This window comes from Thyridium curvatum (genome assembly GCF_004353045.1).
Source record: "Thyridium curvatum strain D216 chromosome Unknown NODE_32_length_403697_cov_78.906415, whole genome shotgun sequence".
Lineage (NCBI taxonomy): Eukaryota > Fungi > Ascomycota > Sordariomycetes > Thyridiales > Thyridiaceae > Thyridium > Thyridium curvatum.
The window spans coordinates 44566-71265 of NW_022156787.1; the positions used below are offsets into that span (position 1 = coordinate 44566).

At 54.5% G+C, this 26700-nt stretch overlaps 11 protein-coding genes across 11 annotated transcripts; 6 read left to right on the top strand and 5 right to left on the bottom strand.

Moving 5' to 3' along the window:
- Nucleotides 1–70: 70 nt before the first annotated feature.
- E0L32_005841 (uncharacterized protein) lies at nucleotides 71–1169 on the top strand (the record flags this gene model as incomplete). The annotated part of the gene is made up of 4 exons (XM_031140407.1): nucleotides 71–381; nucleotides 444–519; nucleotides 576–721; nucleotides 776–1169. The coding sequence occupies 4 exons, from the start codon at nucleotides 71–73 to the stop codon at nucleotides 1167–1169; spliced, it is 927 nt and encodes a 308-aa protein (XP_030995349.1).
- A 127-nt stretch (nucleotides 1170–1296) lies between these two features.
- E0L32_005842 (uncharacterized protein) lies at nucleotides 1297–2867 on the bottom strand (the record flags this gene model as incomplete). The annotated part of the gene is made up of 5 exons (XM_031140408.1): nucleotides 1297–1439; nucleotides 1511–1769; nucleotides 1823–2264; nucleotides 2315–2478; nucleotides 2535–2867. The coding sequence occupies 5 exons, from the start codon at nucleotides 2865–2867 to the stop codon at nucleotides 1297–1299; spliced, it is 1341 nt and encodes a 446-aa protein (XP_030995350.1).
- A 1210-nt stretch (nucleotides 2868–4077) lies between these two features.
- On the top strand, nucleotides 4078–6468 carry E0L32_005843 (uncharacterized protein; the record flags this gene model as incomplete). The annotated part of the gene is made up of 3 exons (XM_031140409.1): nucleotides 4078–4328; nucleotides 4398–4546; nucleotides 4604–6468. The coding sequence occupies 3 exons, from the start codon at nucleotides 4078–4080 to the stop codon at nucleotides 6466–6468; spliced, it is 2265 nt and encodes a 754-aa protein (XP_030995351.1).
- Nucleotides 6469–6640: 172 nt separating this feature from the next.
- Nucleotides 6641–8224, bottom strand: E0L32_005844 (uncharacterized protein; the record flags this gene model as incomplete). The annotated part of the gene is made up of 3 exons (XM_031140410.1): nucleotides 6641–7435; nucleotides 7493–8087; nucleotides 8139–8224. 3 exons carry the CDS (start codon nucleotides 8222–8224, stop codon nucleotides 6641–6643), a joined length of 1476 nt encoding a protein of 491 aa, XP_030995352.1.
- A 750-nt stretch (nucleotides 8225–8974) lies between these two features.
- Nucleotides 8975–11254, top strand: E0L32_005845 (uncharacterized protein; the record flags this gene model as incomplete). Its single annotated transcript, XM_031140411.1, has 1 exon — nucleotides 8975–11254. One exon carries the CDS (start codon nucleotides 8975–8977, stop codon nucleotides 11252–11254), a length of 2280 nt encoding a protein of 759 aa, XP_030995353.1.
- Nucleotides 11255–13914: 2660 nt separating this feature from the next.
- E0L32_005846 (uncharacterized protein) lies at nucleotides 13915–15819 on the top strand (the record flags this gene model as incomplete). The annotated part of the gene is made up of 5 exons (XM_031140413.1): nucleotides 13915–14064; nucleotides 14120–15176; nucleotides 15235–15390; nucleotides 15453–15721; nucleotides 15778–15819. 5 exons carry the CDS (start codon nucleotides 13915–13917, stop codon nucleotides 15817–15819), a joined length of 1674 nt encoding a protein of 557 aa, XP_030995354.1.
- Nucleotides 15820–16203: 384 nt separating this feature from the next.
- On the bottom strand, nucleotides 16204–17800 carry E0L32_005847 (uncharacterized protein; the record flags this gene model as incomplete). The annotated part of the gene is made up of 2 exons (XM_031140414.1): nucleotides 16204–16971; nucleotides 17033–17800. 2 exons carry the CDS (start codon nucleotides 17798–17800, stop codon nucleotides 16204–16206), a joined length of 1536 nt encoding a protein of 511 aa, XP_030995355.1.
- A 739-nt stretch (nucleotides 17801–18539) lies between these two features.
- Nucleotides 18540–19617, top strand: E0L32_005848 (uncharacterized protein; the record flags this gene model as incomplete). The annotated part of the gene is made up of 4 exons (XM_031140415.1): nucleotides 18540–18642; nucleotides 18714–18995; nucleotides 19077–19292; nucleotides 19376–19617. The coding sequence occupies 4 exons, from the start codon at nucleotides 18540–18542 to the stop codon at nucleotides 19615–19617; spliced, it is 843 nt and encodes a 280-aa protein (XP_030995356.1).
- A 269-nt stretch (nucleotides 19618–19886) lies between these two features.
- Nucleotides 19887–20902, bottom strand: E0L32_005849 (uncharacterized protein; the record flags this gene model as incomplete). Its single annotated transcript, XM_031140416.1, has 3 exons — nucleotides 19887–20213; nucleotides 20287–20674; nucleotides 20853–20902. The coding sequence occupies 3 exons, from the start codon at nucleotides 20900–20902 to the stop codon at nucleotides 19887–19889; spliced, it is 765 nt and encodes a 254-aa protein (XP_030995357.1).
- A 962-nt stretch (nucleotides 20903–21864) lies between these two features.
- E0L32_005850 (uncharacterized protein) lies at nucleotides 21865–22503 on the bottom strand (the record flags this gene model as incomplete). Its single annotated transcript, XM_031140417.1, has 1 exon — nucleotides 21865–22503. The coding sequence occupies one exon, from the start codon at nucleotides 22501–22503 to the stop codon at nucleotides 21865–21867; it is 639 nt and encodes a 212-aa protein (XP_030995358.1).
- An 864-nt stretch (nucleotides 22504–23367) lies between these two features.
- E0L32_005851 (uncharacterized protein) lies at nucleotides 23368–26595 on the top strand (the record flags this gene model as incomplete). Its single annotated transcript, XM_031140418.1, has 2 exons — nucleotides 23368–25767; nucleotides 25831–26595. 2 exons carry the CDS (start codon nucleotides 23368–23370, stop codon nucleotides 26593–26595), a joined length of 3165 nt encoding a protein of 1054 aa, XP_030995359.1.
- Between the last annotated feature and the right edge of the window lie 105 nt (nucleotides 26596–26700).

A 26700-nucleotide genomic window follows, 5' to 3' on the forward strand; every position in this document is an offset into this window, starting at 1 on the left:
GATACTCTCCTCAACGGATATATTTTTGGTCTAGATAAACTAATAACATCTTCTCATCTTTGGCCACAATATGTCGCGCGTGAGCATACCGCGCTCCTACTCGGAAATACCCTTCCAGAATGTGAGGATCCTCACCCACCCGCCCAACCAACCGACGGCGACAAAGGTGATGATCTTGGAGATGAATCGACCAGAGAAGAGTAATGCTTTCACTGAAGGACTGGAGAATGATATGGTCAATGCCATCAGGCTATTTGATCTTGACGACCGCGTCAAGGTCGTGGTCGTGAGCGGTGCAGGCAGGATGTTTTGTGCTGGGGCAGATCTCGACGTTGGCCTGCACAGGGCCGAGGGCGAGAGAAGCAAAGACCATAGAGATGGGTTAGTCAACGACAACCCCAGAGTTTCTCGCTGCAAGCCGAGCCTAGCTGATTATTTCACAGTGGTGGGCGTCTTACTGTGGCGATTCACAGGTGCCGCAAGCCCGTGATTGCAGCGATCCACGGATCTGCGGTTGGAGTGAGTCGAATGCACAATTGTTCGCAGATCTACGGCTCTAACTTGAACTTGCAAAGGTCGGTATGACCATGACATTACCCATGGCAATCCGTGTCGCATCCGCAACGGCAAAAGTTGGATTCGTTTTCGCACGTCGTGGCGTGGTGATGGAGGCGTGTTCGAGCTTCTTTCTCCCCCGCCTGATTGGCTTCTCGAAAGCGTTGTAAGAATTTGTATCGCCACATATGTGAATCCGTCATGTGGCTGACTGTGAAAGGTACCTCACAACTACCGGGACAATTGTGACAGCAGATTCACCAGCGGTTAGAGACCTCTTTGCCGAGGTTCTACCCACCCCAGCCGAAGTCCTCCCGCGGGCCCTCGAGATTGCAACAGAAGTCGCGCAGAACACGTCGTCCGTCAGTACATATCTCATGAAGGAGATGATGTGGCGCAACCCGGGTTCGGCAGAGGCGACCCATTTGCTCGATTCAGAGATCATGTATCAGCTTTATGACAAAAAAGACAAAGTCGAGGGGATCGCCTCCTTCCTGGAGAAGAGGGCGCCAAAGTTTGAAGGGAGTGTTCTCCATGACGTGCCAGATTGTGTGCCTTGGTGGCCAAGGATTGATGTTGAGAAATCGCATAAGCCGACTTTGGAGAAGCTCTGAAGCAAACAGGGAGGTTCATCGATCTGCGTATTCAAGGTCCCAAAGGTCGTTGAAACTCTAAGAAACCCCAATGTCGGATCAGAGCCTTCATATTATTACACAATCTATCTCTGCTGTATTCATAACACTACAGGCGTGAATTCTTTGTCCGTGCGTCCAGTTCCTTGGTCTTCTGCTGGAAGCGCTTTACCAACTGCCTGACGGCCAAGTCCATCAGGACATCCTCACTCCCACCCGGGATCCTAGCGCCAGGTACATCGCGATAGATTTCTAGTGCAAAGAAAAGTCAGCACGCAAGCAAAGTCCGTCCGTGTGCAGTTTTCAAAGAGGCTGGCACTCACTTTCGGCGATCTCGCCTTGTCCAGTTCGGGTGTAACCATTGCCGCCAAAGAGCAAGACGGCGCATCTAGCGCACTCATCCAACACTATGCCTGCGTTCGCCTTGCAGAGTGCTGTCAAGCCACCGAGTTCCTTGTCCCCATCGCTCTTGCTAAGCTTGGAGAGCAGGTAGACAAATTGCTCCACCCAGGCGGATTGCGACTCAAGCATCGCGGCACACTTGGCGAGCCGATGGCGGACGACCGGCTGGTCCATCAAAGTCTAGGCAGGGTATTAGCTAGGTTCTAGTAAGTTGAAGAATAGGTGGCCTGTACCTTTCCAAATGCCTCTCGTTTCATGCAGTACTCGAAGGCAGCACTCAGAGCCACTCTAGCCTGGCGGGTCACCCCGATGGAGATGAATAGGCGCTCGTGGTTGAAGTTGTTCATGATGTAGCTCATTCCCTGGCCTTCTTTTCCAATCAGGTTCTCCTTTGGGACTTTTACATCATCCAGCTCGATGAACGATGTCCCAGCGGAGATCTGGCCTGCCACCTTGAGCCGGCGCGTCGACACGCCTGGATGGTTCTTCAGGGGAACCACCAGCATAGAAATGCCTCTCGCACCTGAGCCTTCACCGCCAGTCCGGACAGCCATGGTGGCATAGTCCGACATTACACCATTGGTGATCCATTTCTTGGTCCCGTTGATAATGTAATACTTGCCACAGTCGCTTGTGTGGGCGCTTGTCGTGATGTTGGCAACATCTGATCCCGCGCTGTTGTTGATGTCAGCATTAAAATCCCGCCTTTGGTTAGGTCGACCTACTCGGGTTCAGTGATTGCAATGCAGGTTCTCTTGCGGCCAAGCAGAAGATCTGGCAAGAATCGCTCCTGCAGCTGCTTGTCGCCGTAGTGCAGGATGGGCGGCACGCCAAAAGCCATGCCCGTGTTGAGGGCCCCTGGAGGGCCAGCCAGGCCAGCTCTGCTCATCTACCGCATACCGTCAGACGCATATTAGGGCACAATGGTACAAAGAGAATACACACCTCATCGGTATAGATCATCATGTGGAAGGCATCCCATTTCTCCACAGGAATGCCGCCAGGCATCTCTGTTATGCCTACACGCCTCAGCCATTCGACGGGCAGCGGCGCGGGAAGGGAAGGTAAGAGCATGTTGGCCTTTGCAAACTCTCCAAAGACATGAGATGGGACCTCTTCGGCGGTCTCCCATTCCAGGGCGTGCTTGATCAGGTGCTCGCCGATGAACTCATGACACACACGCTGGAGTCTTCGGTGAGAGTCGTCGTAGTAGGGCGATGGAAGACCGCTGAGCCATGGCGGCTCGGAGAGAGGAACAGTGACCTTGCTGTCAGACATGATTGATGCCAAGAAGCTCTGTATGCTGATGAGAACAGTCCGCTTCCTTCTTTCCTTGCTGGCTTATTTCCCCTAGGGAACTACCTGCGATGGATCTCTCGTCGAATCGTCTGGGTCAATTGGCATAGAAGAAAAGAACAGCAGCCTACTACTTGCACGCAGTTCGGTTGTGAGATCTTATAATTGTCGATAGCCGAAAGAGACTCCCAGCGGATGCTGAATCGAACCGAGTGAGGCATTCAGCCCCATCTTCAGCCGAGTAATTGCGTAGTGTGGAGGTGTCGCCAAGCCAGCGAGCTCTGGAATGCGGGGAAGCCGAACAAACCGAGGCATGTCAGGCCCCTCATAATGCCTATCGCACGGTACCTATTTGGATTCGAGGCTGCCATCTTTGATGTCCCCAGGAGGTTTTCTTCTTCATCTTCTTTTCGTCCCAGTAGCTGGGTTCTTATATGCCAGCCAGGCGAAGCAGAGCATCCGCCCGGCAAGGTGTCAAGGTGTCAATCGCCACTCTAGTCGAGTTGCGCCAACCTTTAGCGACATCGGACATCCAGAGGACCTACTCCGTAAGTGGGCATGGCCTTGAGTCCTGGGGCACGTGCAGTGCTACAACGCGTGGTGAGATACAAATTGTTATCTGTGCGTGTGCCAGATAGAGACGCAGATCTCTAATCATCTATCAAGAAATAAAACACTATTCTCCCTTGCCTTATCCGCCCCCAGTCCGGTATCGTCGTCGATGTCGGCCTCATGGTTCCCTCTTTTGAGTAGTCTAGTTGGCGGCCCCGGAGCGGTGGGGTGAACGTGCGCCTCCCGCTAAATCCCAGCAACGTTGCACCCGTGGTTGGATCATTGGCTGTGTTTGGGATAATGCTGTGGAACTCTCTGGCCCTACAGGTCGTGTTTTCCACGCCCGATCTATCTTTTGGGCTATCGCTCAAGCCAACGGTTACATGGGAATCAAAGCGCTGTCGATCTAAGCAGGGATGGTCTCTGTTTGATAATACGAGTACTACAGCCGCTTTCATCTTTCATTCCCCGCATCGCAACGTGACGGAGATCAGCTCGCTGAACGGCTGAGCCTGGGAACCCACTGCCAATAAAAGAAGATGAATCCTCCGGGCTGTTTATCGATGCCCTGGTGCAAGCCAGTGATTCTCACATTGATGAGCCGTTTTGGTCTGCGAAAAGTGGTGTCTTTTTGTCCAAGATGCGCGTGCACACGCTCCTTGCCTGGGTGATTCCAGCCTTTATCACTGTTGTTTCTGCCAGTTTATCATCCACCGCTGGTGTCCAGTCACTTGTCAAGCGCCGCTTGCCTCGACATGTTGATGCCTTTGAGTTTGTGATCTCGGATACAGCAGTTGCTGGGAATGGGGTCAGGGATAGCTATGAGGTCTCCTCAACAGACAATGGCAAAATCCAAGTCAAAGGCACATCTACATCTGCTGTCATATCAGGGTAAGCTGCGGTTGCACTGTTCCTGCTCGTGGTCATATTGGAGAACCCGATCCTGATGCTACACGATAGTCTTCATCGATACCTAGCCGAAGTCGTTCATCTTGACGTCTGGTGGTACATTGGCAGTCGTCTAGACCAAGCTCCCCTTTCCTTGCCAAAGCTGGACCAGCCCTTGAATGGTTCTGCTGTCGTCCCCTTGCGATACCATTTCAACACTGGTTAGTGCTCGATTATGCTCCCTGTGCGTCTACTAGGAGATTGACCGCTGTGATTAGTGACTACTTCATACACCATGGCATTTTGGTCGTGGGAAGATTGGGAGTTGGAGTTGGATTGGATGGCACTCCGTGGCATCAACCTTCCGCTAGCGTGGGTTGGAGTTGAGAAGATCTTCATCGATGTCTTTCGTGAAGTCGGGTTCAACGATGCTGAAATCAGCTCATTCCTCAGTGGCCCTGCGTTTCAAGCGTGGAACCGCTTTGGCAACATCCAGGGCTCCTGGGGAGGTGATGTTCCCTTTGACTGGATCGAAGATCAGTTCAAAATGCAGCTCAAGATTGTGGCCCGCATGGTAGAGCTTGGCATGACTCCCATCTTGCCAGCTTTCCCGGGTTTCGTGCCCTCCAACGTGACTCGCATCTGGCCCGATGCAGCCACAAAGAAGAGCCCCTTATGGAGCGGCTTCTCGGCCCCGTACTCGGCCGATACCTACCTCGATCCCTTTGACCCTCATTTTCTCCAGCTGCAAAAGAGCTTCATGTCAAGACAACTCGAAGCTTTCGGTAACGTCACGCACTACTGGACACTGGACCAGTTCAATGAAAACAAACCGGGCTCGCGTGAGCCAGACTACCTTCGGAATGTGAGCCACAACACGTGGCAGTCGCTCAAGGCGGTCGACCCGGACGCAATCTGGGTCATGCAGGGGTGGCTCTTTGCATCTGATTCCAGCTACTGGACAAACGAACGCGTTGAGGCCTTCCTCGGCGGCGTGACAGAGAACTCTGATATGCTCATCCTTGATCTCTTTGCTGAGAGTTCACCTCAGTGGCAGCGCACAAATTCGTTCTTCGGCAAGCCGTGGATATGGTGTCAACTCCACGACTATGGTGGCAATATGGGTCTCTATGGTCAGATTGAAAATGTCACGATCAACAGCATGCAAGCTGTTCGAGAGTCTAAGAATTTAGTCGGCTTTGGACTCTCCCCTGAGGGCCAGGAGGGCAACGAGATTATATACGACTTACTCCTGGACCAGAGCTGGAGCGAGAAGCCTATTGACACCCAGACTTATTTCCATGACTGGGTCTCTTCCCGGTATGGTGGCAAATGCACTCGTATTCCCAAAGAGCTATACGCTGCCTGGGAAATGTTGAGGCCAACGGTGTACAACAACACACAGCTAAGCATAACGAATGCCGTGTCGAAGTCGATCCTCGAATTACTTCCAAGCACTTCCGGTCTGACAGGGCGGAAAGGCCACCACTCGACAGTCATTACTTATGACCCCAACACACTAGTCCAGGCTTGGCAACAGTTATACGCTGCAGGGCTCCGCAAGCCATTCCTCTTTGCTCATCCTGCCTACCAGTATGATCTCGTAGATTGGACTCGCCAAGTTCTGGTCAACGCTTTCGACCCTCTTTACCAGACTCTTGTCGACGCGTACAAAGCGGCCAAGCCGGAATCCGAGATTCGAGCTGCTGGAGAGAACCTGACCAGTCTCCTAGAGACACTGGACAAGGTTCTTTCGACCAACAAGCACTTCCGCCTCTCGACATGGATCGATTCCGCCAGGGCCAACGCAAGAACCAATCTCTCCATTGCGAGTTTCTTCGAGTACAATGCACGAAACCAGATCACTCTTTGGGGTCCGACTGGCCAAATAGAAGACTACGCATCCAAGCAGTGGTCGGGACTGGTCGGCAAGTACTACAAGCAGCGATGGCAGATGTTTGTGGATTATCTTGCCAAAACTCCAACGGGCAATTACAACCAAAAGGACTTCAAGGCTCAGTTGCAAAAATGGGAGATCGATTGGAATACTCAGACGTCAGACCTGGATTATCAGGCGGGGGAGCTCCGACCTGTGGTTGCCGACGCCGTCAAACAATGGCCACAGATCTTCATGCAGAACTGATTTGCGAGTGCTCCTGAAATAGTTGCAAAGCCACTGGCAGTGAACCAGTCACCCGTCAGGCGCAGGATAGCAAGAATTCAGATTAATCTACTCTATGATTAGTAACTCAATAAAGCTAGTCGACACAAAATATGCTGCCGTCGTCGGCGTCGTCCTTCTCATCGACGCAGCATCATATCAACTTCTCTTCCAATTCTTTCGACCCGCTGGCCTTCCAAGCCTCATAGTCGAACCCTAGCTCTTTCAGGGTGCGGATCTCGTGTCTCTTGTCTCCAAGCGCTCGAGACGCAATCTTGATCATAGGGAAGCGCTCTCGTGCCCAGCGCTTGTCTTCGCCCCAATACGGTGGGATCTTGCCCTTTCCTTCATTGTCCAGGCCTTGTACTGGCTTGGCCGAAACGGCGGCATCGTGAAGACGATTTATATAATCAGCATCCTGGGGAAAGGCCATATTATGCATTGCTCGTGCGCCTTTGGCAAGGAAAGTCGCTTCTTCTGACTTTCGCATGTCTTCCACCGGAGGCATTGGGAGCCTGTCCGCCCAGATGCGGCTGACCCAAGCACTCTGGACTTCAGCGATAGGGAACGGTACAACGCGTTGCGGGATGCCAAGGAAGGCAAGAGTGGGATCGTCAATGTACAAGACATGTTCGTAGAGATTCCTTGCGCAAGACCCATCTGTAACCACGGGCGGTGAAAGGCTCTTGAGGAAGGGGTATGAGTAAAAGTAACCCGTGCAGAAGACGATGGCGTCGACGTCTGTCTCGACGTCTCCATCGGCAAATCGAATGGACCGAGTCTTTGAGTCGACTTCTACAATCTCCGGTACCGACTTGACATAAGAACGCTTCTCTACCGGCGTTGCTGGTGTCGACTTTTCAGAGACAATGATCGGCTGCTTGCACACAGTGCCGACCTGTGCACTGATATCGATCCCCGAGGCTGAGTTACCCACCACAATGACTTTCTAGATGGTTTCGTCAGTCAGAAACAACTTCTCGAGGATGCATGTGTGATACGGTACCTTGTCTTGGTATTGGTCTGGTCGCCGGTAGAACTTTGAGTGTGATATGGCCCCAGGGTGAGTCTCGTTGAACTCAGCTAATCCCTTGATGTCAGGGATATAAGGATCATTGTAATGGCCGCTGGCTACAACAACAGCGTCGAACATTTCCTTCCTTGTTTGGTTGCTCTTGAGATCGAGAATCTGAAGCTCCCAACAGCTCTTTCCGCTCTCAGCACGGGACTTGCAGACGTCCAGGATTTGTGTTTGCAGTGTCAGGTAAGGCTGCAGCTCCGCCGCGTAGTCCACGAGGTATTGCTTGACCACAGCATGCTTGGGGAACAGTGATGAGCCCGATGGGAAACCTTGATCCGCATAATTCATCAAACTATGTGGGATGTTCGTTTCGAGAAACTCGTAGACAGGGGAGACGAACTGGGCAGTCTCCGAGTTGTTGACCCGAACTGCTGTGTCTGGGAGCTTGGTGGGGTGTGTCCTTGGGACTGTGAAGTCATTGTCAATGACATTCAAGGGTGTGTAGTTCCAAACACCGCCGACTGAAGCCCTCTGTTCAAAAACCTCAATCTTCGTGAACTTCTTCTCCGCCAGAAGGTACCTGTCGATGCATCAGTAAGAAAGTTGTCGAGACTGGAAAATGCGGACCAACTTTGCCATAGCGAGTCCGCATGGTCCGGCGCCTATGATGGCAACGCGGTCCACGCCGAGCTTCTCATCCAGATACATGGGTGACATGTTGTGATAACTCCTGGATCCCGCTATGCTCTGATGAAATGCTGCAATGCCTGAGACGGATGGAGAAGAAAGAAGTTGATATCGCAGCCTTTGCCGTACAGTCGAGCAGCGAACAAACAGTAGCGTATTCGAGTACTGTCTTCTCAGATGAGCATGATTTATCATATCAGGGCTCGAAATCTCGACCCTTTTGAGCTTGATGTACTCAGGGTCAGGGTCCGCGATCCATATCAGATATGATTTTGCACTAACCCGTCTTGTGGACGTGCCTAGATCGGACCATGCCAACTTGAAATCGAATGGTAGCTTGGGAGCGCCGGGGCCCGCGGGCTTTTGGCCGACCACCTCTGAAGAAAGTAAATTACCAAATGTGGATATTCTTGTCGCCTTTGACCCGACACACGGTCATCCTCACCCTACATCGGAGCTGGCCCGATGCACATGAGTCAAGCGCTTCACCTCTGGCCACACCATAAGCAATAGCACCATTACACCGTCTTATCAGTCAATTACCTCTCTAATCTACTGTCCCGATTTCATATATCCCCTTCCTGTCGGCCAGCTGCCGACGAAGCAACAACCCCATCTCTCTCTGATCCATCGCGGCAAGCACCCGTTCGAGAAAATCCGGGGTAAAGCACAGACTGGACGATCTGAATCGAGGTTTCATGCTCCAGGGCGTATCAGGCCTGCAGGCCCACTGCCCGCCCACATAGGCGGGCTCCCCAGACGCACCTAACGCTCGAGAGCATGGCGGCGGATATGAGGTCGTCCCTACACCGGTTCCGGCTCAGTCGTACCTCACTGGTATCCGGAGACGGACCCGAGGGTCAGGCGGCTCCTCGCCGCAGGTCCGCTTCCCCCATTGCATCGCCAGAACGAGATGTCGACGAGCGCAGTAAACAGCAGGAAACCTCACCACTGTCGCTGGCCGCGGGCTCCGGTTCCATAACGACAGCTGCGCCCAAGAAGTCCTCGGCACGCGATATTCCCGCATGCGACCGATGCCGCACCTTCAAGAAGAAGTGCAGCAGGACTTTCCCCGTCTGTACTCTCTGCGCCAATGCTGGCCAAAAGTGCTCCTTCTCCACGCCGGTATCGTCCGATGCCGCCCAGACACACCACTTGCGCGCACGGGTGGCTTGGCTCTCGCGCTACATCAACGAGAACCTGCTTGTTGGTCCCGCGGGAGTCGAGGACATTGAGACAGGGACCGACCTTACCGAGATAATTGGGGCGCATCCATCTCCCGCAGATATCACTCATACGACAAACAAGTCCCCCATCTCGGGTCTTGAGAGGGAACGCTTACCTATGAGCACTACACAATTGCGACGGAGGACACAAACCGACAATGAAGAAGTCGACTCCTCGCCAGGGGCACAAACGTGTGTGACGCACGTCTCTGCATCGTCCATACGCCCGTTTAAGAACCCTCCGTCTGTCGCCGCTTCCACCACCAGTCCTCTCGGCGATGTCGACCTCTCTCCAGCAGGGCCATTGCCCCAAGATGCCGTGGCAAGGCGCTTCGTCGATGCCTACTTCCGCAACGTCAATAGAGCCTACCCCTTTGTTGACCGTGCCAAGGTCCTCATTGATCTCGAGATATTCGGGGACTTTGCCAAACGGGATCGGGATCCGTCATCTACACTGCTCTACCTCATCATGGCCATTGGCTGTACGACTCTTCAGCGGGCTGGCCAGATTCCCGACGACACGGCATCTAAGTTCGAGGTGCCATATTCAGATATTATCCAAGAGTGTCTAAACCGCACTTCTATCGAGTCTGTACAGATTCTAGTCTTGTTAGCTCTCTATTCTCTCTTCGATCCCCAAGGCACTTCAGCCTTTTCCATCATAGGCATAGTCTCTCGACAAGCTATGCTCCTGGGCCTCACTCGACGTGCTTCTGATGAAAAGGATCTATCCCCTCAAGCCATTGAGCTACGTCATCGACTTTTCTGGAGTATATATGTGCTCGACCGGATGATGGCGGCGTCCCTCGGGCTCCCCGTGGCATTGATGGACGAGAACATGGACGTCCCGCTGCCTGGGCTCACGATTGAAGAGTTTGCCTCTCCAGAGCGGACTCAACACGCCATGATATTACAGACAAGCCGGCACGTCATCCAACTGCGCCAGATGGAAGACAGTATCTTGCGACACATCCACTTCCGAAAGCACACAGACGTTAGCTCCCTCACTCACGCCGACCGCCGCGCAGTCGCGCAAGATATTCGCGCCGACATCGAGAACTGGTACAGCAATGGCTGTCTCGTCTCGCCTCTGGAACCGGACAACGTCCCTATTCACAACTCCATTACCTGGCTCAGCGCCAAGTATTATCATCTTCTCCTCCTGCTCTACTACCCATCGCACTTCAATACATATGGGCCACTAGGTCCACTCGTGTCCAGATCGGAACTCCTTCGCTTCGCGCAGAAGCATTTGCAATCCACTTCGGCACTCTTTCAGCAGCGCCAGTTGCCCCTGAATCGCGTCACACTCTGCCGTTTGCTCCCAGTCGGTCTGATCCTGATGCACGGCTTCATCGCCTGTGCCGCGGAATGCGCTGCCTTCCCAGCCCGTGATGAGGCCGCCGTCATGGTCGCGATCCTGGACGCGTTTCCGGAGGGCTGGGCTGACGCAAAGCGCGGGGCGGAGATCCTGCGGCAGTTTATAGACGTCATATCCGGCGTCTCAGACTATGGACCTTTGCACTACTCACAAGCGATCTTTGTCAACGGGCAAGGGGGAAATTCGAAAGAGTCGTTCCAGAACCTGCTCAAGCCAGCAATGTCTGCTTTCCTGTCGCTTATGCAAGATGTTTTGGGACGTACAACGTGCTATTGCTTCCAAGAAATGCCAGAGGAACGGGATGCCTCGGTCGGCTTCTCACTGATGAACCAGTCGATGAACACATCCCCACTAGGGCCGAGCAGGAGTTCGCTTGCACTCGCCAGCGGTACTCCAGGGGATGATGCTGTAATGAACTATGATTGGGGGCCACTGGAGCTGGACTTTTTGTAATCTAATGTATTGACATGGTTAAGAGGTAACTTACAACGATTATCAGCTTCTTTCGCACGTTAGATGCGACAGCCTTGCAGTTGACTATGATGTGTAGAAGAATCAGAATCAAACCAACTTTATGTCCCCAGCGACTCGGGTTTGGCCGTCCATAGTCTTCCCATGGAGGCCTCATATCTTCCACTTGGTAGGCATTATGGCCTGCTGCTGGGACATAGACCTGAGTGCCCAAGTCCTGATAGTCCATTTGCCTGCTCCTATTCTGCGCCCAAGTTGCTACCGGGGAAGCCATCTTCGTCGGTTGACCAGACCACTAACATGGAGCGGTTTAGTGGTGATATTCGGCCCTGTAGTCGGCCCCATACGAGCCATTACAATTGGCGGGAGCATGGATTCGTTTGCCGCTGACACCAAATGATCATTAGTAATTCTACATACAGGGAGATTGGCCCACTGGAATTATCTTTTCCTCCTACTCCCTTCAAAGGGCTCGCATTCACCGCGATACCTCCGAGCTTCACTAGCAATCTACAAGACCATGTTCATTACATTGAAAGCCCCTCCGGCAGAGGCCGGCGACGGTGCCACCAGTATGGAGCAGGTCGCCTCACGTAGCACTCTTAAAGCCAGGACACGTTCAAGACCAGTTTGCGCCGCATGCAAGAGACGCAAGGTTTGTTAGCTATCTCACAGGTATATGTCAATGACTGACGAGAATTCTTCCTAGTTACGTTGTACTGGACGTATGGCAGACTGCGAACGGTGCATCGCCCGAGCAATCCCTTGTACCCCATCAGCAAGTCGTACGGACAAGCCAGCCACGCAGCCGTCCAAGGCTCCGTCCACGCCGCAAGGCCTAGTGGCAAGCCTAGAAGTCGAGCATGACATGATCATACCCTCTCTTCTGAGCGGGGAAGATGACCCGAGCAATGAATGGGCCGACAGATTTCCAGATAACCTCCTCGAGAGTAAGGTATACAGGGCCTGACATGGGACCCTGGCTAACAAAATGACAGTGTCTTTCTTGGGTGATGCAGCACTCAGCCAGCATAGCCAGCATCCGGACCACCCACAATCTGATCGGCTCTTGGGGCCAAAATCGCACTGTATCAGCGATTTAAACTCGATCGACCCCTTGAGCAGCGTAACCTTTGGAGATTTTCCGATTCAATCTCCTCCACAAACGGTCAATACGGACGCCGCTGGCTTAGTACTGGACTCTATACCACCCTCCATTACTGATAGTAGTGCTGATGCTTCAAACCTTGCCGGGGCTTCATGGCATCACTGCTCTTGCTTCGAGGATGCTCTCCTCACGGTGCAAGACCTCGACGAGGACAAATGGAAGCTACGTTTACGGTCATTCGACCAGATCATAGAGATACAGAAAGGCATCATCGCGCATGGTGGGAAATTCCTTGACTGCTCCAGGTGCCGGTCACTCCCGACAGTTCTCACGGTTGTGCTTGTCATCTGCGATCGGCTCACTGAGATGTTCGAGTGCATTCATGTTAGGGTTCAGAGGGCTACCCGGACGAATCCACAAGAAATGCTCTCTGAAAAAGCTCGCAGTTGGCATGGTTTCAGTGGGATACCCGCAGCCCAGGTGCACGCCGCACAACTTTTCTGTTCAGAGAGCGGCAGCGCAGCGATGGAGGGCACCTGCAACATGGAGTTGTTTTCGGGTGAGATTCGGGGAAAGTACTCTGACGAGGAGCAGGTTTATATGGTTCAGGGGCTGTTGAACTTGCAGGTGCGGAACTTTCGAGCATTGCTTGAAGAGATAGGTAAAATTGCTGGGTCTGGAGCTCGTCAGTCAAAGATCCAATCGATGATGGACAGGCTTTCACGGGCAGCCACGGAGATTCATGCCTGTTTCCAGTGAAAGAAATTGGGGTGTTGGCTAGCACAAGGGATGGCTTTGTCAACAAAGATCTGCCTCACTTCTCGTTTAGTAGAAGCTTCAAGAATTGCAAATTGCTTCCTTTGAGAATTCAATGACCAAGATGCTCACAACGTCCACAACACTAATCGAGAATTTTCCACTAGGATCAAAATGCTTAGAGTAATGATCGATGTGTTCCTTGATCAATTTCTCGATTTGGTAGCACCTTCGGAAAAGCCTGTTCCGGACTAGTGCACAGTAAGATATTGTGGATTTGCCTGAGAGAAATGATTGACTCCCTGTAAAGTGGGTGTCTGAATAGTTGACAGAAGTTCATCAGGAGCTACCTCAATCTTAGCAATTAATATCCTTGTCACATCCTTACCCTAGAACTCAGAAGGGCTATCCCACTACCTAAATCCAATGGGCTCGATGGATAGTCAAGTACTTCTGTTAGCAGTCTGTCAACTAATCTGACCATCACTTGCCTGTCTGCATCAAATCGGGTCGGCTGTAATTCTATCTATCCCACGGCGGATTCTTTCAGTACTCAAAATTAGGTTTCCTATTCAGGCAGTGTCGTTGCTGAAGTAATCACTACTCTTATTGTCGTGTCTACGAAACATCAATTGCTTGTACTTAAATGTTACCAAGTTTCAGTGAAGCAATGTCCATCGTCCAGTCTGCCATATAGTACATTGACTCCTGATCTGATACAGGCTCATACTAATTCCTTCTTGAAGAGGAAACCTCTCAGCATCTCATTTCTCCAGCCATGTCCTCTGTACTACGAACAGACAGCGGCCCCGAGATACCATCAAATGGGGGAAAGGAATTGACTTCAGACCCGGAGGCAGGTCTACCTCGATCAGGCATTTCATCCAAGTCTGCTGAAGATGCGTCCAGGTCAATACACGGGATTCGAGTAAGAAGGATGATTTCTGTCTCGGAAAAAGAGATGCTGACATGTTTGCATCTAGTGGTTCCTCGTCGTGGTCGCTATTCTTTCAAGCATATTCCTCTACTCTCTCGACAACACTGTCGTTGCGGATATCATGCCTGCGGCTGTGGAGACCCTCGGTGATGCCATAGACCTCCCTTGGCTGTCCGTCGGGTTCCTCCTCGGCGGCTGCACCGCAGTCCTCCCCTTTGGTAAACTCTATGGCCTCTTCGATGCCAAATGGCTCTATGTGGGATCGTCTGCTCTCTTCAATATTGAATCCGCTCTCTGCGGCGCTGCTCCATCTCTGCAAGCACTTATTATTGGCCGTGTCCTCGCCGGCATGGGCGGAAACGGCATGTATTTGGGAGTCATGACCTTGCTGTCTGTCAATACTTCAGACAGAGAGCGACCTAGGTATCTGAGCTTTGTTGGCCTTGTCTGGGGCATCGGCACCGTCCTTGGCCCAGTGGTCGGAGGCGCATTTGCCCAATCCGCAGCCACATGGAGATGGGCTTTCTACATCAACCTGGTCGTGGCCGGCCTCTTCGCACCTGTCTATCTCTTCTTGATCCCATCCTACAAACCTCGTGCGGGAACGAGTGTGATCAATCTGATCCGAGAATTCGACGGCGTTGGGACGATTTGCAGCACAGGTGCCATTATGACAATTGTCATGGCCATCAACTTCGGCGGAGCCATGTACCCCTGGAACAGCGGCCAGACCATCGCCCTCTTTGTCGTCTCCGGTGCTCTCTTCCTCGTGTTCGGCATTCAACAGGACTACGCCATCCTCACGAGCAAATCTAATAGGATCTTCCCCTCTCATTTCCTACGCAACCCCAATGCTGTGCTCCTGTACATCTGTGCGTCCGCCGTCAACGCAGCTGGCTTCATACCTATCTACTACATCCCTCTCTACTTCCAGTTCACCAAGGGGGACAGTGCCATCGACTCGGCCATCCGGCTGCTGCCTTTGATTTTTGTGCTGAGTGCTGCCATCCTAGCAAACGGCCATTTCATGTCCCGGTTCAGTCACTTCCAGCCTTGGTACGTTGGCGGAAGCATCCTCGCCTTGATTGGCGGGGTTCTCCTAGGTACGTCCTGTGTCTTTCTGGAATGCACATGTCGAATACCCACTAACCTGTTGAGAAGCTCATATCGGAAATGATACACCGATTGCAAGTATCTATGGATTTGAGATTCTCGTAGGCCTGGGAACGGGTGCCTTCATCCAGGCTGGGTATGCTGTCATCCAAGCGGTCACAGCACCAGCGGACCTGGCATATGCTATCAGTTACATGATGCTTGGTAAGTCATTTGAAGGCCGGCGGTGAGATCTTCTTCTAGGTCACTGACATGCATCCATACAGCCCAGCTTGGTGGCATCGCCTTCGGGCTCTCAGTCGCGGGCTCTCTGTTTATCAATACTGCCACGGCAGGCTTGGCTGTGGCTCTGCCCAGTATCTCTGCGACCGAGTTGCAGCTTTTACTCTCGGGAACAAGTAGTGCCTATTACCATTCACTATCAGAAGAGCTGCGTGTCCAGGTAGTGGGCATCATTGTCGGGGCAATGAACAGGGTTTTCATCCTCGTGTATGTCAGCGCGGCAGTGGCCCTTGTTGCTTCAGTGCTCTTTTCAGTAAGTCAGATATTGTTCATACCACTTCTACGGACATGCGTTAACTGCATGCATAGCAACGAACACTGTTTAGGGGAGCCATCGCTGTTGCGGCCTAGACCCCTGCAATATCTGAATGCCATCATATATGACGCTTGACATATTCTTATTAGCGGAGGCAATCTGTGATCTACTCGAAGGAGATTAACGCGTCAGGATCGTGTCCTCACAGGCATGGGTTCAATACAGAAGCATGAGGAGGAGAGGGACGGTGTTGAAGACCTCCTCTCGGCAAGAGCAACAACCCATTGGAGCTTGGCCGTAACAAACCAAACAAAACATCTTATGGGCCTCAAGAATACGTTTTGCCATTTAGCAAGTTAGAAGGTATAAAATGATCCAGTGTAGTATCAATCAAGTTCTCCCCACTCTTCGGGACTTGCTGCTCATCGATGTCACCACCTCCATCACCACAACTAGTAACAGCACCAACATCCATCACCCTAGTCCCTCGCCCTCTCCTCGTCCTCATCATCGACCTGCACTCGCTTCTCGGCCCACTTCTGCCAGAGCGGGATGCCGAAACCGGTCCATAGCGTTAGGGCGATGACGAAGACGAGTGCGCTGGCCCAGCCGTGCGTCTTGGCGAACCTGGGCGCCTGCGAGCTGGCGAACTGGATCTGCTGGAAGGGGATGACGACGGCGCCGCCGACCGAGGTCATGAAGCCCAGGACGAACGCGCGCTTCTGCTGGTCGCCGCCGCAGGCCTCGTTGGCCCAGCCGGCGAGCAGCGGCGTGAAGCAGCCATAGCAGCCGCAGAGGATGAAGACGGCCATGCGCAGGCCGTGCGGCACATTCCAGACCGTCAGGACGATGTAGTTGAATGTCAGCAGGGCGCCGACGGCGAGGCACACGGGCCCGCGGCGGCCGATCTTGTCCGAGACGAAGCCCGTCGCCAGCATGACGACAAAGTTGACGGCGCCGATGGAGGTGGGGATGTTGTTGATCTGCGGGATGGTGTACCACTTTGTCGACTTGAGGTAGAGGGTGAAGTACTGCATGACGTAGGAGCCGACGGTGAGGGTCCAGAGCGAGTAGGCGATGGTGAAGGCGTACACCTGCCACGAGAGGAAGATGCGCCGGATGACGGTGAGGTCCATCTTGCCGACGGGCTTGCGGCCCTCCTCTTCGATGCGCTCGCGCGCGCGCTGGCGCTCCCACTCGTTCAGGTACCAAGCACCGGTGCTGTGCGGTGTGTCAGGATGGCAGAACTATCGCCCAGGTGTTAGCACCTCGTTCTCTCGGTTTCACTGTTTCGTGAAAGCAACTCACAATTCCGTAGATGGCAACAGGGACGGCCAGGATAAAGTCAAAGATAAACAACCACCTCCAGGCCGACATGCCGCCCTTTCCCTCCATGCCAGAGTACAGCGCTGCCTGAAGATAGCCAGAGAACATCTGACCGAGAACACCGGACACGACGAACAGGGCTGAGCGGCGCGACAGCTCACTCTTGCGGTACCAGCAGCCGAGAGTCCAAGTGATGCCAGGCCAGGCGGCCGACTCGAAGAGACCAATGCAGAAGCGCAGAGCGTAGAACTGCGGCGCAGTCTGGCACTTGTACAAGAAGAGCACAAAGATGGACCAGACAGTGAGGCAGAACGGCAGCCAGAAGCGCGGCCGGATGACGGTGATGATGAGGTTGGCAAAGGAGGCGCCGACGAGGTTTCCGATGGTGAAGTACGTGTTCATCCAGGAGAGCTCGTTGCCGGCGCCGAAGCCAAGCTCCTCGGCCATGCCGGAGGCGTAGGCGTTGGTGACGTTGTTCGAGTCGAGCCACTTGATGAAGAAGCACAGGCACGAGTAGCTCAGCAGGAACCAGTCGAGCTTGAAGATGAGCCTCTTCTCCTCGGCCGAGGTGCCGGGCTCGTGCCAGTGGAACCAGCGTCGGATGCCGGCCTCGGCGGGCTGTGGAGCCGGCGCGGGTTTCTCGTCGTCGAGCTGAGCCGAGTTTCTCTCGCTGGGCACGGCCGGCGCGGCTTGGATCGGAGCCACCTCGCCGGCCTTGGCTGCCGCCATTTCGACTTGCGGGGCCGACATTGTCGGATGTGACTGGGTTTCCTTTCAATGCCCAATGGGCTGGTGCATAATAGCGTGGATGAAGATGCAAAGGAAACTTGCGAATGCGAAAGAGGGTGCGAAAGCTCCCCGCCCATGCATCTGGGGCGTGGGTTGACACCCTTTATCTTGAAAGATCATCGCCCTCAGCTACTGACACCACAGCCTGGAATTCGGCCTAGCTTGAACCAACTCTGGATGGCGAATCGCAACGGGGCGAGCACGCAAGGAGCGCTATCAAGCACTATCTCTCATTTGATGGACTTCTGGGACCAGAAACAGAGCTGGGAAGGGCGGCAGTTGGCCGGCTTGTGGGTGCATCCAGCTCCAAAATTTCCTGATCGAGAAATACTGGTCGGGCACCCGCGACAACCCCTCACATAACTTCGCTTGTCGGGCAGAGAGGACCCTGGGAAGATGGCCGTTTTGCAGTGTCAAGCCGAGCGCACCACTTTTACCCGTGTGCGGATCAGTGTCTAATGACCTGAACAGTCCCGTGCGCCCACGGCTGTCGGCGTCGTGCGCGACATGCTGTGACATTCAAGGTCCACCAAGTTGAAGATGAGTTGTCCTGAGCTTGCCGCAACATACCCGTACATATCCTGATACTTTATAGAGTCAACAGATCTTAGGCGGCTGGTTGATACCAAACAATCCCAGTTGAACCTGCTGATTGCTATTCTGTCATAGAGAAGCAAAGTAATACTTTTTCAGACATACGATGGTCGACTTTGTCGAGATCAATAATGCCAAGCTGGCGTACCAGCTCTGCGGACCGGACCACGCTCCCTTGATCATTACCCTCCATGGCGGGAGAGGCTTTGGTATGCTTAAATCACTCAAGCCGTTCGCAACAGCCAATACCCTGAGAGTTTGCTAAGCCTTGCTTGTCTAGGCGATCACAGGTCTGATTACAAGGCTTACAGTCCGCTGTGCGACAAGTACCGTGTCCTGTCGTTTGACTATAGAGGCCACGGCAAGAGCTCACCAACCAAGCCTTACACCTTTGACCAGATCGTCGACGACATCGAGGCCATCCGTGCAAAGTTTGCCGGATCAGAAAAAGCAATCATATGTGGAGGTAGCTTTGGCGGCTTCCTCGCTCAGCACTACGCGATCAAGTATCCGGACAACCTGTCACATCTCATCCTCCGGGGTACTGCACCCTCATATCACCGTTAGTCTCAGATTTCTTCACCAAAGCTTCAGGGCTTTATGCTCCCACGAACGCTTTCTCAAGCTAATGCCGGACTTGTAGAGGAGGAAGATGCTATCAAGGTCTTGGAGCAAAGAGTTCACAAAGCCCCGAGCTTCTCGGTGGAGATGCTGAAAGAAAAGGTCTTTGGGGCATTCCAAAGCGATCTCGAGTTTCAGTTGGTGCATCTGGCTATGATGCCTCTGTATAGCGAAATCTTTGACGCAAACGCCGCGCTCGCAAGCTGTTTAAACAACATGTACAATGCGGAGTCTCATAGTAAGTCCCTATTGGCTATCAAGGCTCCTCATGATCAACTAATAGTATCGGCCACACTTCACTCTACTAACCACCGTCTCAAGATGACCTGTACAATGAGGAGCAAAAGTACTTTGACTACAGGGAGAAGCTTCCCTTGATCAAGGCCAAGACACTCGTGGTCGTTGGCTCGGAGGACTGGATCTGCCCCGTTCAGCACTCCGAATACATTGCTGCCAAGATACCTGGAGCCGAGCTTTTCGTGGTCAAGGAGGCAAACCACAGTGTTCATTTGGAGAAGAACGCCGAAGTGCTTACCAGGATCCGGAGCCATCTATCAACATAGGCTGCTGTCCGGCTGCAAATCATGTATCCGCACCACGCACACCGAAGACGACCACATCAAGCACGGTATCAGCAAAGGATGGCTACTAATACATAGGGTTGGCAGCGTCTAGGTTCGACTTTTGTGTATTCATATTTTCAGTTGCTGCTATGGCTGTTCTAAGCTAGCATAAACGGGACATTGTCTCGGCGCAGTTTTCGCGTCAACTCGTCATGACAATATCCGAGGCAGTCCAGTTCTCTCACTCCCAATTCACCAGCCGCGCACAATTACAGCAGGTACTGGTTGAACCAGGCGACGGCCTGGCAGTAGGCCTGCTCCTTGGCAAACTTCTGGACCCGGTCGCTGAGGTCGCAGCGCACGGCAAAGCCGTGCGTGACGCCCGAGAACAGGTTGATCTGGTAAGGGAGGGCCGTCTTCTTGAGGATCTCCTCGGACTTGTAGCGCATGTCGACGGGGAAGATGCTGTCGGTCTCGGCGGCGGCGATGGAGAGGGGGCCGCAGATGGCGGCCAGCTCGTCCTCGGAGACGAAGGAGGGGTGGGCGAAGAAGCCGACGTCGATGCCGGCGCCCTTGTGGAACTGACGGGCGAGGTACTGCGAAGGAAGGAGGGGTGTTAGCCTTGCTTTTGGTGTCCCGAGTTGTGCGTCACTCTGGTCTGCCTTTTACCTTTGCGCCGAAGCAGTAGCCGACGGAGCCAATCTTCTTGACGCCGTGCTCCTCCTTGAGGGCCTTGATGGCAGCCTTGACGATGGGGTCGATGGCGGGAGGGTTGTGCGGGTTGTCGCCGGTGCTTCCCTGCTCAATGTACTTGGGCAGATCGACGGTGCCGAACTGGTCGAGGGTCAGGGGGTCGCCGTTGAGGATGTCGATGACCATGGTGTAGTAGCCGTCGGAGGCGAACTGGTCGGCGAGCAGCTGGCTGTTCTGCCAGATGCCGAAGATGTCGGGGATGTAGAGGATGGCGACATCCTTGTGCGCCTTGTCGGCGGGAGGGCTGGCGACGTAGGCATCCCACTTGCCGGCAACCTTGACGACCTTGCCGGTGGGCGTGCCTCTGTTCCAAGCAGTGACAGATGCCAAGGTCAGCGTCCTGTGTCGACAACTTCAAATGACTTTTGCGCTGGGCGGGGAGAGGGGTAAGAGCTGACTGTGGGCAGCTTGATCTTGGTGGTGCGGTGCGGGGCAGGGAGCTGATAGGCAAGGGGCTGTTGGCTGAACGGGGGACGACTTACTCGTGCTTAAAGCCCGTAGTGCAGCACTTTCCAGGGGGGTTAGAGGCCATTGTGTCGGTGTGTGTCGGTGCAGGTGGTTGAGAGACGAGAGGTAGAGTTTCGAGGACGCTGGCTTGCTCGATGGATGGGCGAGTTCAAGATTGATGTCTTCCTTTGAACACGGACGAAGAGAGGGGTGGAGGGGTTAGGTAGGTCAAGCTAGGTACCTAGGTAGTGAGGTGCGTGCGAATAGCTTCTCTGTTACTTTGTTACTTCCAATGACGTGCGTCAAGTCGCATCAAGCGGTGCACTCGCGTCTTAAATACCGCGGCAAATTCTCTGTCTTATCAACTGGACTATGGCGCTACAGAGCAGGTAGAGCTATCGGAATGCTATCCCCAGCGTGTGGATGTAAGCTGCGACGGCCACTCCACTCGAGTGCGGTCTCCGACTCGAGAATCCTCAGTGTTTTCTTTGTTCAGCGAGACAAATGCTTAGCAATCCCCTCAGCTCCCGTCCCAAAACGGCGGCTATGCCCTTTTGCAGCCCAATCACCGCCGTTCAGTCTCCACCCGTTCTCCAGTCGTCGGGTACAGTTTTCTCCTCAACCCGCCCGAGCCCCGATGGTGACAATAATCAACCTGGGAGTCGGGATTGGGATTGTTTTGAATGTGTCATCGTTTCCAAGTCTCGTTTCCGCCGGGTTGGCGATGCCAAATCATTAAGAAGGGATGGATGGTCGTGCTCGGATGTTCGTGGCTTGTTCCAAAGACCGGACTGGTGGGCATATTGCAGAACTACTTGTAAGACGACACAGCCGGACTCCGAAGCCGCCACCATGTTGTCACAGCATATTGTCGGGGAATTGGTCCCGTTCACGCCTCCCATCGGTGCATTTGACCTGAAACATTTAATGTTTATTATCGCACCCATCGGCTCTCTGCAACACCCTTCAACGCTACCTCCCCCGTACATTGCCTTCGTGAGCGCATGACGACGTCCCCCTTCGTCGAAGGTGTGGCTTTCATTTTTTTCATAGAGGCTTCTCGTACACCTTGAGCAAGCACTCTCCAGCCAGGAGCGGGGCCAGATGAGGGTATCGCAGATGGAACTCCTCCATCCGGATCGGGACGAATCCCAGCCGCTGGTACCAGGCATCGAGCTTGACCTTCTCCGGGTGCGGTGCGGCCTGTGGCACAAGCAGCTCGATCTGCACCGCCTTGCCGCCCTCCCGCTTGAAATGCTCCTCGGCAAAGCGCATTATGGCACGGCCCACGCCCTGTCCGCGAACCGAGTTGGTGCAGGCCACCAGGCTCACGTCGCCGATTTGAGGCTCGGCCCAATGCAGACGGACTGACCCTACCACACACGGAGGACCGAGCTTGTCGAGCGCCGATGCTATGTCCGGAGCGTCGCCTCTCCAAACGAATGCGAGCTCTCGCGACCTCAGCAGATCCCGTGTCTTGTCTGCGGTAAGACGCTCAAACTTGGGCTTGTCCAGGTCCCAGATGCCTTGCTCGCTCGTCGTGAAGGCATAGTTGATGAACGTAGTGAGATGCTCAACCAGGCCAGCGTTTTCGGCTACGGATGCAGCTGGCAGGTCGACTCGGAGGGCCACCTTGGCTGTCGACACCGGGGAGGGTCCGCCGTTCGCAAGGCCCGCATCCGACATGCCTGTTCCGGTTCCGTGGTCGTTCCTATGCCGAGCAATGACAAGAAACGCCAAGGCCTTGAAAAAGAGAAAGTATTACGAAAGATCTAAATTTGTGGATAGACCTGAAAAGTGAGTAAAGCAGAGTACTCGTACGTAAGAGAGCAAAGCCAAGGACTGGAGACCAGAGAACATAGGAGGCGGGACTCCCTACAGTTCAAGTACTTCCACGGTCCGCCCAGGACCAACACCGCATGCAAGCAATACGTAAGACAGAGTGGTCCGCCGCTGGGACGCAGATGCATGTGCCCACGCCGTTTTGCGGCACAGGATTCGCCCAAGATCTGTTTGTAAAGGATCAGGGATCTACAATACTGTTAGGCGAAGTTGAACGCAAGTTGGACTGACTCACTCGGCGATGAATCCACACTGTAACAACCACCCTCAATTCCAATGTCAATTGACCAGAATTCCAAGGTTGGATCAATGGCAGAACGGCGAATCGGAGTGCGCGGGCATCCAATTCAGGCACTTTAGCGCGCTGGGACGCTGATCTGCTGCACCCCTCAAGGCAAATGCCCCCACGTTTTAGAGGCCCGGCCGCCAAATCGGCCCTGGAGAAGACAACTGGGGCTAAATTAAGCATTGTCCACTCTCCACTCGCGTCTCCCCGTGGTGCCATCTGCAAGATTGTTTCAAGATTCGCAGCTGTTCTTTGAACCTGCATGTGTCCATCCAATAACGACGATATCTGACTTCTTATCAAACACCTCGAGTGCGGCTTGCTCTCCAGACACCGAAGGCGAGCAAGCGCAACGCAGTCAACTACGTCGACCATGACCTGAGTCCACAGATACGGCCACACACGCACTCGACCCGTCCAGAATGGCCGAGTCGCGGAGACAGCCAGACGGCAATCGTCACGGCCAGGATGGATCTGTTGACCTGTCACAATCGCCGTCCCTGAGCCGAGCAAGACTAGACCGTGGCCGGCCCACGGCGACTCCAGAGCAGCCTGAATATGCCGAGAACTACACCAACACCGACACCGACACCGACGCCGACGCACCCGGCAAGCACGGTGCAGTCTCCAGGAGAGCAATGCAACTACCCTCGCCGTCGGTCTCTCCTCCCACCTCTCCCTCGCCACCCCCCTCACGCAGAGCAGCCCCTGCATCAGCAAGCAGACCGGTCACCGACGAAGACATAGCTACAAACCCCGACCTTGTTCAGGATCACAGGCAGATCCTCTCTGCTCCCCGACTCGAGAACAACGATGACTCTCCAGCCGAAGTCGCTGTGACAGAACACACCCCGACCCAGGCCAAGTCCTCCTCCGCCACACAGGGTCGCAGACATCGCAACTCATCGGGCGCAAAATCGTCGTCCAACCACGATATTGTACGGCGTCTCTCAGCAAATCAGATGCAGGAGCTCGCAGCTGCTCCCGAGTCACTCCCCGTCGCGACCATTCCCAGTCACCCCCTCTCTGCTGGTGTCGTCGAGAATGGAAACCGACCCTCCCTCGTGGAGCAGCTGCAGTCTGCAGCAGCTCAGGCTGCCTCCCTGCGAGAGCAAGACACTCTACGTCAAGAAGAGCGCACTCCGTTCGCGGCTCGTGCCCTCCCGGGCCGTCCGGCCGTTGGTCCAAGGACCGTCTCGACGCCGCCGACTAACCGCCGCACCTCCAACGCACAGCCCCCAGTCTCGTTATCCTCAAGTCGAAGGAACTCGTCGAACCCCTCTCACCGACCGATCCCGCTGAATCTAGAAAGTGTCACCAAGATTCCAGCTACAACGCCCAGGCCTGGCTCGAGTGCCCGGCACGACATATCGGATATCCGGCCGGTGTCGCCCTTGCCTACTGCCATCCCTCTGCCCCCAATGTCCATTCCCACCGTCCTGCAGCTCGAGCTTGCAGGTCACCGGCCCAGCCCCCTTTACATCCACCACTCACAAGGGAGCGATCTGCCTTATGAGTCAAGTGCTGTCAAGTTTGAGAGGCTCAAGAACTTCCTTCTCCTGCCGTCGTTCCTGGAACGTACCATGTACTTTGGCGTGCTCGCCTGTCTCGATGCCTGGCTGTGGACCTTCACGATTCTACCTATACGATTCTGCGTGGCGCTGGGTGTTCTCTTCAGATGGTGGGCGTATGTGATAGGCAAGGAAGTACGATGGATCACGGGCTTCGTATGGGAAGGACTAGGGCGCATGTGGCGCAGAGGACGTCGAGGACGGTCAATATCTACGACAAGCACTGCTGATGGCGCTCCTCAGTCTGCTGGGGAGGAGTCTCGCAGCCAGAGTAGAGCTCGCCACGATTCGTCTGCCTCGGCGGCCAACGGTAACACAGGAGCCAACGGACCCATCGGCGAAAGCCAGTCGGCGCGGAAACCCGAATCCCTGCGGATGAATGGAGCACAGCATAGGCCTCTGCATGGGACGTTTCGGCACCGACGAACAAAGTCTATGCCGTCGAACCTCACATCATTCCACAAAGCCGATCTTCTGCAAGGTGCGGTCATTCTGTTCAGCTCCATTGCGCTGATGAACTTGGACGCCAGCCGTATGTATCACTTCATCCGCGCCCAGTCCAACATCAAGCTTTACGTCATTTACAATCTGCTCGAGGTATCCGACCGCCTTCTCTCGGCACTAGGCCAGGACGTGTTTGAGTGTCTGTTCAGCTCCGAGACGCTTTCTCGCAACAGCTCGGGCCGCTCCAAGATCATGCTTCCTTTTGGCATGTTCCTCCTTGCGCTGCTCTACAACGTAGCACACGCTGTCGTGCTCTTTTACCAAGTCATCACACTCAACGTCGCCGTCAACTCGTATTCGAACGCACTGCTCACACTGCTCATGTCGAACCAATTCGTCGAGGTCAAGAGTGCCGTGTTCAAACGCTTCGAAAAGGAAAATACCTTCCAGCTCACGTGTGCCGACATTGTCGAGCGCTTCCAGCTTTGGATCATGCTCATCATCATCGGCATGCGCAATATTGTCGAAGTCGGCGGCCTCTCCGTGCCGGGCGCCGGGGGGGATTCCGGCGCCGAGGACTTGGGCGTCAAAGTCCCGCTGCACAACTCGTCCATCATCCCGGCGAGTTTTACCATTCTACCATCCTGGCTGCTATCCGGCGAGGTCTTGTCGCCTTTCTTGATTGTCATCGGCAGCGAGATGATTGTCGACTGGATCAAGCACGCCTACATCAACAAATTCAACAACATCAAACCCAATTTCTACAGTCGTATCCTTGACATCCTCTGCAAGGACTACTACACGAATGTATGTTTTCTGCAATCCCATTCTTGTTTGTCTGGATTCACTACTAACACTGTGCTCTACCAGGCCTTCGTGACGCCCTCTCTCACGCGTCGTCTCGGACTGCCGCTATTCCCACTGTGCTGCCTCTTCATCCGCGCGTCCGTGCAGACATACCATATGTTCCTCGCCACACACCTGCCGTCGCCCATCCCACCGTCATCGCAGACATCGCTCGTCGTCGAGTCCAGCACCGCGACCCCGTCCAGCCCCGCCATGGCCGCGTCCCTCGAGCGTCTCGACTCGCTCATCCGCAACGCACTCGGCCGCTCCGTGCACGGCTATCCATACGCCGCTTCCGGGGTCGGCGGCGCGGCAGGAGTGAACGGCACCAACGCCTCGTCGGCCGCGGGGGCAGCGGGCGCGCACTCGCCGACCTACTTCCTCTTCGGGCGGTACACGAGCGACGACCTCATCGCGCTGCTGACCATGGTCATCGTCTTCTTCATCGCGTTCCTCGTCCTCCTCGTCGCCAAGCTGCTGCTGGGCATGGCGCTGCTGCGCTACTCGCGCAACCGCTACGCGCGCATGAAGGCCCGCGAGCACGCCGTGGCGGCGGGCAAGGCCGAGAAGGAGAGCTACGACGCCAAGGGGTCCAAGCGCATCGGCGGGTACGGGGCCGTCGAGGTCGGCGACGAGCGCAGGCGGTGGCTGTACGACGACGACGCCGAGGGCCTGCGCAAGAGCCGCGAGCGGGAGCGGAGGGCGACTGAGGGTGGCGGCGGCAGGGGCGGGGAGAAGGACCTGGGGTCGGTCAAGCGGTATGAGATGATTGCCAAGAGGATCTGGTGATTTTTGTCGCGTTCTTCTTCTCTGCATCGCATATGGCGTTTGTACTGCATGGGTCCATGCGAATGCACCGGATTATCACATTTCACGGTCTGCCATTATGACCAG